At 44.9% G+C, this 18495-nt stretch overlaps 1 protein-coding gene across 2 annotated transcripts in view; it reads left to right on the top strand.

The window, feature by feature from the left end:
* The window catches only part of mcm3ap (minichromosome maintenance complex component 3 associated protein), a 67769-nt gene that overhangs the window by 18932 nt on the left and 30342 nt on the right, over positions 1 to 18495 (top strand). For both annotated transcript variants that reach the window (XM_079507727.1, XM_079507726.1), the window contains exons 13-22: positions 317 to 456; positions 6146 to 6343; positions 7977 to 8153; positions 9015 to 9106; positions 10521 to 10683; positions 13067 to 13227; positions 14191 to 14426; positions 14599 to 14879; positions 17435 to 17535; positions 18285 to 18416. In XM_079507727.1, the coding sequence (XP_079363853.1) occupies positions 317 to 456; positions 6146 to 6343; positions 7977 to 8153; positions 9015 to 9106; positions 10521 to 10683; positions 13067 to 13227; positions 14191 to 14426; positions 14599 to 14879; positions 17435 to 17535; positions 18285 to 18416 (1681 nt within the window). The remainder of the gene's footprint in view (positions 1 to 316; positions 457 to 6145; positions 6344 to 7976; positions 8154 to 9014; positions 9107 to 10520; positions 10684 to 13066; positions 13228 to 14190; positions 14427 to 14598; positions 14880 to 17434; positions 17536 to 18284; positions 18417 to 18495) is intronic.

Here is an 18495-nt window from a genome sequence, read left to right as displayed (position 1 = left end):
CAGCTCCTCAGAACTCAGGTAGGCTGGCTGCAGCGTGCCCCTCCCATGTTCAGCTTTGAGGGGTTTGTGTAAACGCAAACATCGTCCTAACACAAACATCGAATGCCTTTGACAATGCGTGGCCAGTTTTGAGTGTTTGTCCTAACGCTAACATTGAATGCCATAGACAACGAACGTGTAAACGCAAACATTGAAGACGAAGGTGAGGACGCAAATTGTGATTGGCCGGAATGAGCTGATGTATGTTGATAAGAGCGCCCCTCACTTCACACGGGTGTGATTTATTTTTTGTTTTCCAAACTTCCTCGCATCGCAGGCCGCTCTAAGAGGACGGACCTGGACATGTCCAAGGTGTTCGTGGGGACGTGTCCTGACATGTGTCCAGAGAAGGAACGCTACATGAGAGAGACACGCAACCAGCTCAGTGCCTTCGAGGTCCTTCCAGACACCGAGATGGTAACTATCTGTCCTCCCAGACACTGAGATGGTATATGTTCTATATATTCAGGTGGATCACCAGGCAGCCATTAAAGGGGAATTTCTCCCTAAACCTTTTTTTACAAAAGTAAGTTGATAATTATGTATATTGACCAAAAAAATATATAAAAAAGAAAAGAAATAAAGATATAGTGGAGCTGGAGCTGGGGCTGCTGCTGGGGGGGTCTAACAACAGCTCACGCAGACCAGGTAGAGTGCAGTGTCAACAATGCATGTTGACATGCATTGTGTTGCTGTCACATCATCTAGAACAGATGTAAACAAAAAACAACTGTGCGATTGAATAGGAGTTCTAGCGTTAGACCCCTCCAGCAGCAGCCCCAGCTCCTTCTGCTGCTCCAGCTCCCCTATATCTTTATTTTTTTTTTTATATATATTTTTTTGGTCAATATACATAATTATCAACTTACTTTTGTAAAAAAAAAAGGTTTAGGGAGAAATTCCCCTTTAACTCTTTGAGAGTTTCATGGATTTCTATATAGTTTTTAGACTTCTCTATGGCAGAATGGCGTTTTTGAATGATTTATTGAAAATTCTCTGTTGTGAATGTGTGACAACAAAAGACCTTCAGCGAAAGCTTGGCTTGTCTGCTTCCAGGAAAAAAATGAACTGAGTTGATAAAATGTTTAGTTGTGGTGTTGGAAGCCATTTAAAAGAGCCCGCATTTACACTGGGTAGTGTTTCTAGGACAACAAAAAAAGTTATGACCGGTTGAAGTTTTATTTTCTAAATAACTTTTTTTCTGCTGGGCGTACATAGCCATGCAATATCTCATTTTAAAGGGTGAGTTGTCTAGTTCAATTAAAATAAAATAAAAAGTTTCTCACATGTACCACTGTAGATATTTTGCCATCTATAAATAGCATGGTCAGTCATGATCAATCTGACCTATCCAGCTAAAAGTCCCCCTAGCTCTGAAATGGAACATCATATAAACTCAATTCTTTTTTGGGGTAAAATTAGACATTCTAACGCACATTTTGATATATACCATGTTTACATAGTCTTACCAGTACCGTGTCTATTCATGCATGTATCTCAAAAACCTGTTGTGAAGAAACAGTTTTGATAAAAAACTCATCCAAGGACATTGTTTTGATATGACTTTGTGCCCATGATATGTATCAAAATATAGACTTCAATATATACTGTATTATAACAAAAAAATTGGGTTCTTACCATCTACCGTTACAGAGTAAATCACAGTTGAAACTCGCTTAGTCAAACCATAAACCTCAGACTAGTGAACAAAATAGCCATGACAGGTCTAACTCATTGTAAAAGCTTGTCTTTTATTTTTTATGACTACTAACATAATACAATTATAATAAATATTACAGAAAATAAATAGGCCTACATACAAAACAGTTGTCCCCAAACTCCCCAGTGTCCCCAAACCACTGCATTCCAGTTGTTCTTGACGGTGTGTGTGTGTGTAGGCTAAATTTAAAAAAAAAACAACTGAAATGAATGAATGCATCCGGTTCAGTGTCGGAGAACTCCATCGCAGTCTTGACTCTTCGTCTTCATCATCATCATCATCATCATCATCATCCTCCTCCTCCGATGCCAGTTCTAAATATATAAAAATAAACATTTAGCTGTAGTCAGCCCGGCCAATAGCCAGTTGGGGGGGGGGGGGGACGTAGGCTATCTGACATCATCGTCATCATCATCATCACACGGAGACACACTAAACAATGTACAATCATGATTGTATACAATATACAATGAATGCAATTATCATGCAAGCTCAGACGTCAATGAAACGTCATACAGATCTTATATAATACGCTACTGTTAGCTTCACTCCCCGTCCCCCCTCCGATCCTTGTAGCAACGTCATCATAACCACGCGTTGCTTCAGTAAACGATGCATGTTTGTTCTCCGTCTTTGTAGACAGTAAATAAAAGGAGCGAACATTACTCTAAAGATCAGATCGCCTATAAGGCACGCTACAATATAAAATACTTATACTGCCATGCGTGCATGCCTGCTACGATACATTTGTACTGCACCAACCAACCGATCGACACCAACCCCCCCCTCCAGCCCTTAGCCAGCACCAATGCACCGACCAACACCATTAGCCAGCACCTTCGGTGCTGGCTAATGGCTGGGGGCCATCGTGGTGAGTCATTCTGGCGTCATGATCTGACTAGTAGTAGTAATTATCCAAGCATCTATTTGTAGCGATCATCTTATGATTTCTGATCACTATAGAAGGGCATTTTCTACAATAAGATTACCTCAAAACATTCCGGGTTGATCGTCTTCTTCAATGGTTTCCCGGTATAGCTCATCGGACGACGATGGGGAGACAATGAAAAAAGGAGGGAGGGAGCAGCGAGTCTCGCTGTAAGCACTGGACCAGGGCTACTCCGCCTGGAGAAGGCGACTGGGACGCGTATGGATCAATACTACTACCACAAAACTCGCTCAAATAAATAGTACTGCTTTCAACTTTTTCTGCTAGAAAATCGCTCGGGCGAGACGGCAAACAGGCAAAACAATGAAAACTATGAAGACTCCCTCTGCCCCCACTGTTTACAGGGGGTGGGACCAGCTTCCAATGGCAACACGTACACGTGTGTCACGTGACACGGGTTTTCTGGGTAATGTAGTTGGAATATAAGCTCAGGAATTTAAACAGCGCTTCGGAGCATATTAATATGTTTAGATTCATCAAAAACTGTGAAGACGCCAATTGGCGTCATTGATCATTTACGGAATTCTGATGAAGACGCCAATTGGCGTCTTTCATCTTCTAAGGGTTAAGGAGTACAGTATATATTGTTCTATTATATTCTATATATTTCATATATTGTTCTATATATTGTTCTATATATTTCATATATTGTTCTATATATTCAGGTGGACCACCAGACAGCCATTAACTCTTTGAGAGTTTCATGGATTTCTATATAGTTTTTAGACTTCTCTATGGCAGAATGGCGTTTTTGAATGATTTATTGAAAATTCTCTGTTGTGAATGTGTGACAACGAAAGACCTTCAGAGAAAGCTTGGCTTGTCTGCTTCCAGGAAAAAAATGAACTGAGTTGATAAAATGTTTAGTTGTGGTGTTGGAAGCCATTTAAAAGAGCCTGCATTTACACTGGGTAGTGTTTCTAGGACAACAAAAAAAGTTATGACCGGTTGAAGTTTTATTTTCTAAATAACTTTTTTTCTGCTGGGCGTACATAGCCATGCAATATCTCATTTTAAAGGGTGAGTTGTCTAGTTCAATTAAAATAAAATAAAAAGTTTCTCACATGTACCACTGTAGATATTTTGCCATCTATAAATAGCATGGTCAGTCATGATCAATCTGACCTATCCAGCTAAAAGTCCCCCTAGCTCTGAAATGGAACATCATATAAACTCAATTCTTTTTTGGGGTAAAATTAGACATTCTAACGCACATTTTGATATATACCATGTTTACATAGTCTTACCAGTACCGTGTCTATTCATGCATGTATCTCAAAAACCTGTTGTGAAGAAACAGTTTTGATAAAAAACTCATCCAAGGACATTGTTTTGATATGACTTTGTGCCCATGATATGTATCAAAATATAGACTTGAATGTATACTGTATTATAACAAAAAAATTGGGTTCTTACCATCTACCGTTACAGAGTAAATCACAGTTGAAACTCGCTTAGTCAAACCATAAACCTCAGACTAGTGAACAAAATAGCCATGACAGGTCTAACTCATTGTAAAAGCTTGTCTTTTATTTTTTATGACTACTAACATAATACAATTATAATAAATATTACAGAAAATAAATAGGCCTACATACAAAACAGTTGTCCCCAAACTCCCCAGTGTCCCCAAACCACTGCATTCCAGTTGTTCTTGACGGTGTGTGTGTGTGTAGGCTAAATTTAAAAAAAAAACAACAACTGAAATGAATGAATGCATCCGGTTCAGTGTCGGAGAACACCATCGCAGTCTTGACTCTTCGTCTTCATCATCATCATCATCATCATCATCATCCTCCTCCTCCTCCGATGCCAGTTCTAAATATATAAAAATAAACATTTAGCTGTAGTCAGCCCGGCCAATAGCCAGTTGGGGGGGGGGGGGGACGTAGGCTATCTGACATCATCGTCATCATCATCATCACACGGAGACACACTAAACAATGTACAATCATGATTGTATACAATATACAATGAATGCAATTATCATGCAAGCTCAGACGTCAATGAAACGTCATACAGATCTTATATAATACGCTACTGTTAGCTTCACTCCCCGTCCCCCCTCCGATCCTTGTAGCAACGTCATCATAACCACGCGTTGCTTCAGTAAACGATGCATGTTTGTTCTCCGTCTTTGTAGACAGTAAATAAAAGGAGCGAACATTACTCTAAAGATCAGATCGCCTATAAGGCACGCTACAATATAAAATACTTGTACTGCCATGCGTGCATGCCTGCTACGATACATTTGTACTGCACCAACCAACCGATCGACACCAACCCCCCCCTCCAGCCCTTAGCCAGCACCAATGCACCGACCAACACCATTAGCCAGCACCTTCGGTGCTGGCTAATGGCTGGGGGCCATCGTGGTGAGTCATTCTGGCGTCATGATCTGACTAGTAGTAGTAATTATCCAAGCATCTATTTGTAGCGATCATCTTATGACTTTTCTGATCACTATAGAAGGGCATTTTCTACAATAAGATTACCTCAAAACATTCCGGGTTGATCGTCTTCTTCAATGGTTTCCCGGTATAGCTCATCGGACGACGATGGGGAGACAATGAAAAAAGGAGGGAGGGAGCAGCGAGTCTCGCTGTAAGCACTGGACCAGGGCTACTCCGCCTGGAGAAGGCGACTGGGACGCGTATGGATCAATACTACTACCACAAAACTCGCTCAAATAAATAGTACTGCTTTCAACTTTTTCTGCTAGAAAATCGCTCGGGCGAGACGGCAAAACAGGCAAAACAATGAAAACTATGAAGACTCCCTCTGCCCCCACTGTTTACAGGGGGTGGGACCAGCTTCCAATGGCAACACGTACACGTGTGTCACGTGACACGGGTTTTCTGGGTAATGTAGTTGGAATATAAGCTCAGGAATTTAAACAGCGCTTCGGAGCATATTAGTATGTTTAGATTAATCAAAAAAGAGAAAGACGCCAATTGGCGTCATTGCTCATTTACGGAATTCTGATGAAGACGCCAATTGGCGTCTTTGCTCTTCTAAGGGTTAACACTAGCATGTCTGAGAGGTCATTTTGACTGTTTTCTTTAGATGTTGAAGCTTTCAGATGGTTCCTCTTCTATGACCATCATCATCCATCACCGTTCCATCATCATTACATCATCATTACATCATCATCATCATCCATCACCGTTCCATAATCTCAGACATTTTTGACATCTGGAACATTTTCTAAATATGAATTTAAGCACATGCTTCATTCATATATTTCATATATTGTTCTATAATATTTCATATATATATTTCATATATATTCAGGTGGACCACCAGACAGCCATTATGGAGTACAGTATATTGTTCTATATATTTCATATATATTGTTCTATATATTTCATATATATTGTTCTATATATTTCATATATATTGTTCTATATATTTCATATATTGTTCTATATATTTAGGTGGACCACCAGACAGCCATTAAGGAGTACAGCCGCTCCTCAGCGGACCAGGAGGAGCCCCTCCCCCATGAGCTCCGGCCCCTCCCTGTCCTGTCGCGGACCATGGACTACCTGGTCACACAGATCCTGGACCAGTCCAGGGAGAGCACAAGCGACTGGTACGACTTTGTGTGGAACCGCACACGCGCAATACGCAAGGTCAGAGTTACTTATTATACATTTATTTATTATCCATAATGTCAAGGTCAGAGTTACTTATTATACATTTATTATCCATAATGTCAAGGTCAGAGTTACTTATTATACATTTATTATCCATAATGTCAAGGTCAGAGTTACTTATTATACATTTATTATCCATAATGTCAAGGTCAGAGTTACTTATTATACATTTATTATCCATAATGTCAAGGTCAGAGTTACTTATTATACATTTATTATCCATAATGTCAAGGTCAGAGTTACTTATTATACATTTATTTATTATCATAATGTCAAGGTCAGAGTTACTTATTATACATTTATTATCCATAATGTCAAGGTCAGAGTTACTTATTATACATTTATTATCCATAATGTCAAGGTCAGAGTTACTTATTATACATTTATTTATTATCCATAATGTCAAGGTCAGAGTTACTTATTGTCTCCACCAGGCCGAAGGAATGGGGAGAGAGTATGTTTTCTCCGTCCGTGTGTGTGTGTGTGTGTGTGTGTGTGTGTGTGTGTCCGTCCGTGTGTCCGTCCGTCCGTTACCAGCTAATCTCTGGCACCGTTAACCCGGTCGATGCCAAATTTTGCACACACACTCCCTGGATGCCAACGATGAACCTCTGCCCATTTTCCAGAACGGCCTGTTATAGCGCCACCAGGAGGCCGGCTTTTGAAAAACACCTTTTAAAAAAATATATATATATTAATCCTCCAGATTTTGTCCAAAAATCCCGCAAATCGTTACACGCTATCTCTATAGTCATGTGTTCAAGACGGATCTGTCCCATATTTCAGACTCGGACCAACATTGGCTTTCAAAGTTGGCAGGTTTGGCCCGTTTTGAACAAAAAGCCTCAAATCATGACATGAATGCAGCATACAATTTACGTGAAATCTTTCACAGACTTTCCTACTAGGCTGAGGAATATATGAATTAAGGTGACTTAGTTGATTGATTGACATCAAAAGGGCCTGTCATCACCCAGCAGCACCTGTGCTGCTGGGTGATGACACTGGAACTAAACGCCATGTATCCACCCAGGACGTCCTGTGATGTCACTGGAACTAAACTCCATGTATCCACCCAGGACGTCCTGTGATGTCACTGGAACTAAACTCCATGTATCCACCCAGGACGTCCTGTGATGTCACTGGAACTAAACTCCATGTATCCACCCAGGACGTCCTGTGATGTCACTGGAACTAAACTCCATGTATCCACCCAGGACGTCCTGTGATGTCACTGGAACTAAACGCCATGTATCCAATGCAGGACATCACCCAGCAGCACCTGTGCTGCTGGGTGATGTCACTGGAACTAAATTACATGTATCCACCCAGGACGTCCTGTGATGTCACTGGAACTAAACAACATGTATCCAATGCAGGACATCACCCAGCAGCACCTGTGCTGCTGGGTGATGTCACTGGAACTAAATGACATGTATCCACCCAGGACGTCCTGTGATGTCACTGGAACTAAACAACATGTATCCAATGCAGGACATCACCCAGCAGCACCTGTGCTGCTGGGTGATGTCACTGGAACTAAATGACATGTATCCACCCAGGACGTCCTGTGATGTCACTGGAACTAAACAACATGTATCCAATGCAGGACATCACCCAGCAGCACCTGTGCTGTCCGCTCACCGTGTCTCTCATCGAGAAGTGCACGCGCTTCCACGTGCACTGTGCTCACCACCTGTGTGAGGAGCGCCTGATGACCTTCGACCCCAAGATCAACAACGAGAACATGACCAAGTGTCTGCAGAGCCTGAAGGAGATGTACCAGGTGAGGACATGACCAAATAAGGACATGTACCAGGTGAGGACATGACCAAATAAGGACATGTACCAGGTGAGAACATGACCAAATAAGGACATGTACCAGGTGAGAACATGACCAAATAAGGAGATGTACCAGGTGAGGACATGACCGAATATGGAGATGTACCAGGTGAGGACATTACCAAATAAGGACATGTACCAGGTGAGAACATGTCCAAATATGGAGATGTACGAGGTGAGGACATGACCAAATAAGTAGATGTACCAGGTGAGAACATGTCCAAATATGGAGATGTACCAGGTGAGAACATGTCCAAATATGGAGATGTGCCAGGTGAGGACATGACCAAATAAGGACATGTACCAGGTGAGAACATGACCAAATAAGTAGATGTACCAGGTGTGAACATGACAAAATAAGTAGATGTACCAGGTGAGGACATGACCAAATAAGGAGATGTACCAGGTGAGAACATGACCAAATAAGGACATGTACCAGGTGAGAACATGACCAAATAAGTAGATGTACCAGGTGAGAACATGACCAAATAAGGGCATGTACCAGGTGAGGACATGACCAAATAAGCACATGTACCAGGTGAGAACATGACCAAATAAGGACATGTACCAGGTGAGGACATGACCAAATAAGGACATGTACCAGGTGAGGACATGACCAAATAAGGACATGTACCAGGTGAGAACATGACCAAATAAGGACATGTACCAGGTGAGAACATGACCAAATAAGGACATGTACCAGGTGAGAACATGACCAAATAAGGACATGTACCAGGTGAGAACATGACTGAACTGCAGTGCTGCCTCAGATCAATAAAGCTCTTATCTTGTGTTATTTCACCAGGATCTCGCCACGCGCGGCGTCTACTGCCCCCAGGAGGCCGAGTTCCGCCAGTACAACATCCTGGTCAAACTGGACGATGGAGACATCCTGCGGTCAGTGAATGCTAACTAAGACATCCTTTGCTTTCTGTGATATATTAAAATATCATGACAAAAACAGTTGCTGGAATTATTCACTGCCCACATATGGGCAGTGTTGGGAAAGTTCATTTATTTTATGAACTAGTTCAGTTCACAGTTCAGAAATTTAAAAAGGAACTAGTTCAGTTCATAGTTCCTAATTCAACATTTTGAACTAAAGTTCATGGTTCCAAAAAATGAACTATTTTAGTTATTTTTCGTTCTTTTCTTTTTTCTTTCTTTTTTGTATTATTGCCACAGCCCATAGCCATATAGAACCGCAGACTTTATTGAATAAAAAGATCACACCTGTGTGAAGTGAGTGGTGCAACTCCGTGTGGGGGTTCCCGGGGGGGGTTCCGAAACGGTTGAGAAATGACAGAGTTACCGTGTGCCGGTGGTTGCACCACTCAGTGGTTGCACCACTCAGTTCACACGGGTGTGATTTATTTTTACATTTTGGGAAAAAAATAGCTCTTTGCAATGTGAAATGCCACCGAATTTAGGGTTAGGGTTAGGGCGGGTTAGGGTTAGGGCGATCATGTATGGACAGTTGGACACATACGACATACCTCATCGACGCAAAAATAACAAGCAATTGGAATCTATTTTCCGTGGCACATTATAAACATGTTTACTTTACCTCCTCAGTGTTTGGGTTGGGACATGTAGGACTGTATGTGTCTGCTGTCTGCGTGCATATGCGCGCTGCGCGCTCCAGTGAAATTGTGCGGCTTGAGAAAGATTAGTTAATTTGTGTTGAATAAGGGCTTATTGGTGGGTTTTCCGCTAGATATTAAGGACTGGTTAGGGTGTGTTTTAGCGGGGGTTTCGCCTGGAAGGCTCACTCACTTTTGAACGAAGTTGAACGTGAGAAAGTGACGTTCACACACGCCAGAAATGAACGCGTTCACAATGACGTTCATCAGGCAGAAATACAGTACGTTCAGTTCACGTTCAGCCGAAATAGGAACGCGTTCGTGAACTACCGTTCTTTGAACGCGTTTGGGTACATCACTGCATATGGGTCCTGGTCCACTGTTTGAATTATTCACTCCCCACATATGGGTCCTGGTCCACTGTTTGAATTATTCACTCCCCACATATGGGTCCTGGTCCACTGTTTGAATGATTCACTCCCCACATATGGGTCCTGGTCCACTGTTTGCGAGAAGCTGATTATTATAATAAGAATGAATTGAATGGAAAGGTGTGTCCGAACCTTAACCCATTTTGGGCGGGAACCCCTGTTGGTGTTTTAAAGTATTATGTTATACTTTAGCTATTGAAAAATAGCAGATCTACAAGCTGTGTGTGTGTGTGTGTGTGTGTGTGTGTGTGTGTGTGTGTGTGTGTGTGTGTGTGTGTGTGCGTGTGTGTGTTACAGGGAGGTCCAGCAGTACCATCCAGCGGTCCGTAACTCTCCAGAGGTCCAGTTTGCCGTCCAGTGCTTCTCTGCTCTGAACTGCAACAACTTTGTACGGTTCTTCAAGCTGGTGCAGAGCGCCACCTACCTGCCTGGATGTTTACTGCACAGATACTTCAACCAGGTACTAAACACACACACCTAATCATCCCTACATTCCCCCACAAAACGCATTGTGAGCTTGTAGATCTCCTTTTTATTTTATTTTTGTGGTGGAGAGATTTTGTGTAGATGGAAAGAGAACGCGAGAGTGTAGAGTAGGAGAGTAGCGACACACTTTGATCTCGCCGCAAAGCGAGGTGCCTATGGGCTATAGTTCCACACATTGGAACTATCCCATTGAGACAAAGCGGGGTGCCTATGGGCTATAGTTCCACACATTGGAACTATCCCATTGAGACAAAGCGGGGTGCCTATGGGCTATAGTTCCACACATTGGAACTATCCCATTGAGACAAAGCGGGTGCCTATGGGCTATAGTTCCACACATTGGAACTATCCCATTGAGACCAAGCGGGGTGCCTATGGGCTATAGTTCCACACATTGGAACTATCCCATTGAGACAAAGCGGGGTGCCTATGGGCTATAGTTCCACACATTGGAACTATCCCATTGAGACAAAGCGGGGTGCCTATGGGCTATAGTTCCACACATTGGAACTATCCCATTGAGACAAAGCGGGGTGCCTATGGGCTATAGTTCCACACATTGGAACTATCCCATTGAGACAAAGCGGGGTGCCTATGGGCTATAGTTCCACACATTGGAACTATCCCATTGAGACAAAGCGGGGTGCTATGGGCTATAGTTCCACACATTGGAACTATCCCATTGAGACAAAGCGGGGTGCCTATGGGCTATAGTTCCACACATTGGAACTATCCCATTGAGACAAAGCGAGGTGCCTATGGGCTATAGTTCCACACATTGGAACTATCCCATTGAGACAAATCGGGGTGCCTATGGGCTTATAGTTCCACACATTGGAACTATCCCATTGAGACAAAGCGGGGTGCCCTATGGGCTATAGTTCCACACATTGGAACTATCCCATTGACACAAAGCGGGGTGCCCTATGGGCTATAGTTCCACACATTGGAACTATCCCATTGAGACAAAGCGGGTGCCTATGGGCTATAGTTCCACACATTGGAACTATCCCATTGAGACAAAGCGGGGTGCCTATGGGCTTATAGTTCCACACATTGGAACTATCCCATTGAGACAAAGCGGGGTGCCCTATGGGCTATAGTTCCACACATTGGAACTATCCCATTGACACAAAGCGGGGTGCCCTATGGGCTATAGTTCCACACATTGGAACTATCCCATTGAGACAAAGCGGGGTGCCTATGGGCTATAGTTCCACACATTGGAACTATCCCATTGAGACAAAGCGGGGTGCCTATGGGCTATAGTTCCACACATTGGAACTATCCCATTGAGACAAAGCGGGGTGCTATGGGCTATAGTTCCAAACATTGGAACTATCCCATTGAGACAAAGCGGGGTGCTATGGGCTATAGTTCCACACATTGGAACTATCCCATTGAGACAAAGCGGGGTGCCTATGGGCTATAGTTCCACACATTGGAACTATCCCATTGAGACAAAGCGGGGTGCCTATGGGCTATAGTTCCACACATTGGAACTATCCCATTGAGACCAAGCGGGGTGCCTATGGGCTATAGTTCCACACATTGGAACTATCCCATTGAGACAAAGCGGGGTGCCTATGGGCTATAGTTCCACACATTGGAACTATCCCATTGAGACAAAGCGGGGTGCTATGGGCTATAGTTCCACACATTGGAACTATCCCATTGAGACAAAGCGGGGTGCCTATGGGCTATAGTTCCACACATTGGAACTATCCCATTGAGACAAAGCGGGGTGCCTATGGGCTATAGTTCCACACATTGGAACTATCCCATTGAGACAAAGCAGGGTGCTATGGGCTATAGTTCCACACATTGGAACTATCCCATTGAGACAAAGCGGGTGCCTATGGGCTATAGTTCCACACATTGGAACTATCCCATTGAGACAAAGCGGGTGCCTATGGGCTATAGTTCCACACATTGGAACTATCCCATTGAGACAAAGCGGGTGCCTATGGGCTATAGTTCCACACATTGGAACTATCCCACTGAGATAGAATGAGCACTTCCACATTCCATTGTTACAATGGAAGTCAACGCTAGTGTCGCCACTCTCTTACTAGATTACTCTGTACAGGACTAGCTTGCACGTCGATGATAGACCCGGCTTGCATAGCAGCTGGTAAAAACTCTCCATATATGGCCAGTACAGAATTCATTCCATATGTTTATCTGACCCCCCCCCCCCCATGCCAAAGCACCAGCGCTCACCCAGCAGTCTGCCGTCACCCAGGTGGATGCGTGCACGTGACCTCGCCCTTTAGGTCGCTTCTCGCCCTCAGGGTATCTTACTGGTTGTGTGTGTGTGCGTGTGTGTGTGTGTGTGTGTGTGCGTGTGCGTGCAGGTCAGAGCGAAGGCGTTGAAGACCCTGAATGTGGCCCACACGGTGGGCTCTCATCGCTCCACCAGCTTCCCCGTGGAGGACATGACCAGGATGCTGATGTTCCACCACGCTGCCGAGGCCTCGGAATACATGACGCAGTACGGACTGACCGTCAGTGATGGGTAGGATTCATATTATTATTATCATTAATTAATTGTGGGAGGGTTGCAGGTGCAGCCGTCCCGCAATTGGAAAATAACATTGAATGTTGCCCAACAGACGCTCCCAGCCTGTGGAGCGATGCGATCGGTTTTGATATCAATAAATCTTCGTCCTGAGCGCTGGGCGTTACTAATCGATTGAACAGAGAACTCCGTCCTGAGCGCTGGGCGTTACTAATCGATGGAACGGAGAACTCCGTCCTGAGCGCTGGGCGTTACTAATCGATGGAACAGAGAACTCCGTCCTGAGCGCTGGGCGTTACTAATCGATTGAACAGAGAACTCCGTCCTGAGCGCTGGGCGTTACTAATCGATGGAACGGAGAACTCCGTCCTGAGCGCTGGGCGTTACTAATCGATGGAACGGAGAACTCCGTCCTGAGCGCTGGGCGTTACTAATCGATTGAACAGAGAACTCTGTCCTGAGCGCTGGGCGTTACTAATCGATGGAACGGAGAACTCCGTCCTGAGCGCTGGGCGTTACTAATCGATTGAACAGAGAACTCCGTCCTGAGCGTTGGGCGTTACTAATCGATGGAACGGAGAACTCCGTCCTGAGCGCTGGGCGTTACTAATCGATTGAACGGAGAACTCCGTCCTGAGCGCTGGGCGTTACTAATCGATTGAACGGAGAACTCCGTCCTGATTGGGCGTTACTCATTGATTGAACGGAGAACTCCGTCCTGAGCGCTGGGCGTTACTAATCGATTGAACGGAGAACTCCGTCCTGATTGGGCGTTACTAATCGATTGAACGGAGAACTCCGTCCTGATTGGGCGTTACTAATCGATTGAACGGAGAACTCCGTCCTGATTGGGCGTTACTCATTGATTGAACGGAGAACTCCGTCCTTGACGCTCAGGGTGTTATTGGTTGGTATGCTGAATGATGTCACATCATGGCCCTCTTGGCTCTGCCCACACAGCCAGGTGGAGCTGAGTCGGACAGCCTATCAGGAGCCAGAGCTGGCCCTGTCCCAGCGCAGGTCAGAGGTCATCCAGGGGAAGATGAGCGCCCTGATTGGCCAGGTGGTGAACGGGGGGGCCCTGCCCCCCCCTCCCCCCCACACCCCCGTCTGCAGCTTCGACGCTCACAACAAGTTCACTGGAGGAGGGGGGGAGACCCCCCCCGAGGCCCCCCCCTGCCCCCTCCGCGGACCAGGTACACACACACACACAGTGTGGTCAGAATGTACATGTTTAAACGCCATTTGTTTTTTTTCTTATCGGTCAAGATTTGAGCCGACATGCGTAGGTATTATAATAATTAATACATTGTAAAATTGAGTACATTTACATTATTATTATATTTAATACATCACCAACGTGTCCAGCGTTCACAGCGAAGCCGGACGTGAGGTCAGAGACCGGTGACGTCGAGTCGTGGCCGCCGCCCCCCGTGGTCAAAGCCCCGCCCCCTGCCCGCCCCAGACCCCAGACCCCGCTACGACAGCAGGACACCTGCAGTACCCCCACCCTGCCACCGGTGGACACCACCTGCATTACCCCACCGCTGCCACTGGAGGCCGCCGACGTCCAACAGCCCCCCGCCGCCCAGGAGCAGCCTGTCAAACTGCCCACGCCCCCCCCACCTGCACCCGCCTACACTGATGAGGTAATCACACACACACCTGCACCCGTGTTGTTTTTGTCGACTAAAACTAAGACGAAAAATGACTGTGTGTGAGGTGGACTCCATGTTAACACCCCCAACACCCAGGACGAAGTTCACCGTCCTTTCTATTAGTAACGCCCGACGCCTAGGACGAAGTAAAAGACAAAGTTGATTGATATGAGAACGGATCCCATGGCTCCACGGCCTAGGGGGCGCCTGTTTGGCAATCCTCAATGTTGCGTAAGAGTGAGACGTCATCGAAAAACTCCCTCCCCTGTTTAGCCGACGAAAACGAAAATCCTAAAACATTAATAACTCGTGATCTAAATCATCCCTAATTATGAAAAAAGATCCTGTGTTAGACGGCGCTCCGCGGTCCAGTCGCTAGTCGCGATAGATTTATTCTTACCTCCCGTTGTTGTCGATCGACTCTAGAGTGGCGTTGCTATTGTTAGCTGCTACACAGACATCCACAACAACGTGGCGTTGCTATTGTTAGCTGCTACACAGACATCCAGACTCTAGAGTGGCGTTGCTATTGTTAGCTGCTACACAGACATCCACACTCTAGAGTGGCGTTGCTATTGTTAGCTGCTACACAGAAATCCAGACTCTAGAGTGGCGTTGCTATTGTTAGCTGCTACACATACATCCAGACTCTAGAGTGGCGTTGCTATTGTTAGCTGCTACAGACATCCAGACTCTAGAGTGGCGTTGCTATTGTTAGCTGCTACACAGACATCCAGACTCTAGAGTGGCGTTGCTATTGTTAGCTGCTACACAGACATCCAGACTCTAGAGTGGCGTTGCTATTGTTAGCTGCTACACAGACATCCAGACTCTAGAGTGGCGTTGCTATTGTTAGCTGCTACACAGACATCCAGACTCTAGAGTGGCGTTGCTATTGTTAGCTGCTACACAGAGTGTACTCTAGAGTGGCGTTGCTATTGTTAGCTGCTACACAGACATCCACAACAACAGCCGGTCCGTCGGTAGACTCTAGAGTGGCGTTGCTATTGTTAGCTGCTACACAGACATCCACAACAACAGCCGGTCCGTCTGCTACACAGACATCCACAACAACAGACTCTAGAGTGGCGTTGCTATTATTAGCTGCTACACAGACATCCACAACAACAGACTCTAGAGTGGCGTTGCTATTGTTAGCTGCTACACAGACATCCACAACAACAGACTCTAGAGTGGCGTTGCTATTGTTAGCTGCTACACAGACATGCACAACAACAGACTCTAGAGTGGCGTTGCTATTGTTAGCTGCTACACAGACATCCACAGCAACAGACTCTAGAGTGGCGTTGCTATTGTTAGCTGCTACACAGACATCCACAACAACAGACTCTAGAGTGGCGTTGCTATTGTTAGCTGCTACACAGACATGCACAACAACAGACTCTAGAGTGGCGTTGCTATTGTTAGCTGCTACACAGACATGCACAACAACAGACTCTAGAGTGGCGTTGCTATTGTTAGCTGCTACACAGACATGCACAACAACAGACTCTAGAGTGGCGTTGCTATTGTTAGCTGCTACACAGACATCCACAACAACAGACTCTGGAGTGGCATTGCTATTGTTAGCTGCTACACAGACATGCACAACAACAGACTCTAGAGTGGCGTTGCTATTGTTAGCTGCTACACAGACATGCACAACAACAGACTCTAGAGTGGCGTTGCTATTGTTAGCTGCTACACAGACATCCACAACAACAGACTCTAGAGTGGCGTTGCTATTGTTAGCTGCTACACAGACATGCACAACAACAGACTCTAGAGTGGCGTTGCTATTGTTAGCTGCTACACAGACATCCACAACAACAGACTCTAGAGTGGCGTTGCTATTGTTAGCTGCTACACAGACATGCACAACAACAGACTCTAGAGTGGCGTTGCTATTGTTAGCTGCTACACAGACATCCACAACAACAGACTCTAGAGTGGCGTTGCTATTGTTAGCTGCTACACAGACATGCACAACAACAGACTCTGGAGTGGCGTTGCTATTGTTAGCTGCTACACAGACATCCACAACAACAGACTCTGGAGTGGCTTTGCTATTGTTAGCTGCTACACAGACATCCACAACAACAGACTCTAGAGTGGCGTTGCTATTGTTAGCTGCTACACACACATCCACAACAACAGACTCTAGAGTGGCGTTGCTATTGATAGCTGCTACACAGACATCCACAACAACAGCCGGTCCGTTGGTAGACTCTAGAGTGGCGTTGCTATTGTTAGCTGCTACACAGACATCCACAACAACCACCGGTCCGTCTGCTACACAGACATCCACAACAACAGACTCTAGAGTGGCGTTGCTATTGTTAGCTGCTACACAGACATCCACAACAACAGACTCTAGAGTGGCGTTGCTATTGTTAGCTGCTACACAGACATGCACAACAACAGACTCTAGAGTGGCGTTGCTATTGATAGCTGCAACACAGACATCCACAACAACAGACGGTCCGTCCGTAAAAGGGCTCCGTGTTTATAAATGGAATGGGCGCTAAAGTGTTAATGTGCTGCAGGACATTGTGTGTGAGGTGGACTCCATGGTGGAGGAGGTGCTGGGGTCGGAGGTCAACCAGGTCGCGCTCGCTGGCTTTGCATACACCTCCGCAGCCCTGGAGTAAGTAATCACATTACATTACAGTATCACATTACATTCACATTAATCACATTACAGTAATCACATTACATTACAGTATCACACTACATTCACATTAATCACATTACAGTAATCACATTACATTACAGTATCACATTACATTCACAGTAATCACATTACAGTAATCGCATTACATTACAGTATCACATTACATTCACATTAATCACATTACAGTAATCGCATTACATTACAGTATCACATTACATTCACATTAATCACATTACAGTAATCACATTACAGTAATCACATTACATTACAGTATCACATTACATTCACATTAATCACATTACAGTAATCACATTACATTACAGTATCACATTACATTCACATTAATCACATTACAGTAATCACATTACATTACAGTAATCACATTACATTACAGTATCACATTACATTCACATTAATCACATTACAGTAATCACATTACATTACAGTATCACATTACATTCACATTAATCACATTACAGTAATCGCATTACATTACAGTAATCGCATTACATTACAGTATCACATGACATTCACATTAATCACATTACAGTAAGCGAGGGAGTCTTCTACAGACCCCTTAGCTGAAAGATGACCCCCACTACTGTGTGTGTGTGTGTGTGTGTGTGTGTGTGTGTGTGTGTGTGTGTGTGTGTGTGTGTGTGTGTGTGTGTGTGTGTGTGTGTGTGTGTGTGTGTGTGTGTGTGTGTGTGTGTGTCCTGCAGTGAGAGCAGTGTCCAGGTGGAGGCGCTGGTGAGTGAGGTCGTGGGGGAGGAGCTTCGGGAGGTTTCGTCCAATCAGATCCATCTGGAGGAGGAACGTATCGCTGAGGAGAAACGCAAAGTGGACGAAGCCAGGTAGGAATGACTGCCCCCTGCTGGCCTTAATGATAACTCATCCATCGCCACTAGGGGGCGCCAAAAGGCCCTGACCGCC

The sequence above is a fragment of the Electrona antarctica genome (genome assembly GCF_951216825.1).
Source record: "Electrona antarctica genome assembly, chromosome: 8".
NCBI classification, from domain to species: domain Eukaryota; kingdom Metazoa; phylum Chordata; class Actinopteri; order Myctophiformes; family Myctophidae; genus Electrona; species Electrona antarctica.
Note: the sequence above shows the minus strand (reverse complement) of the source record. Positions and strands in the feature narration are given on the sequence as shown.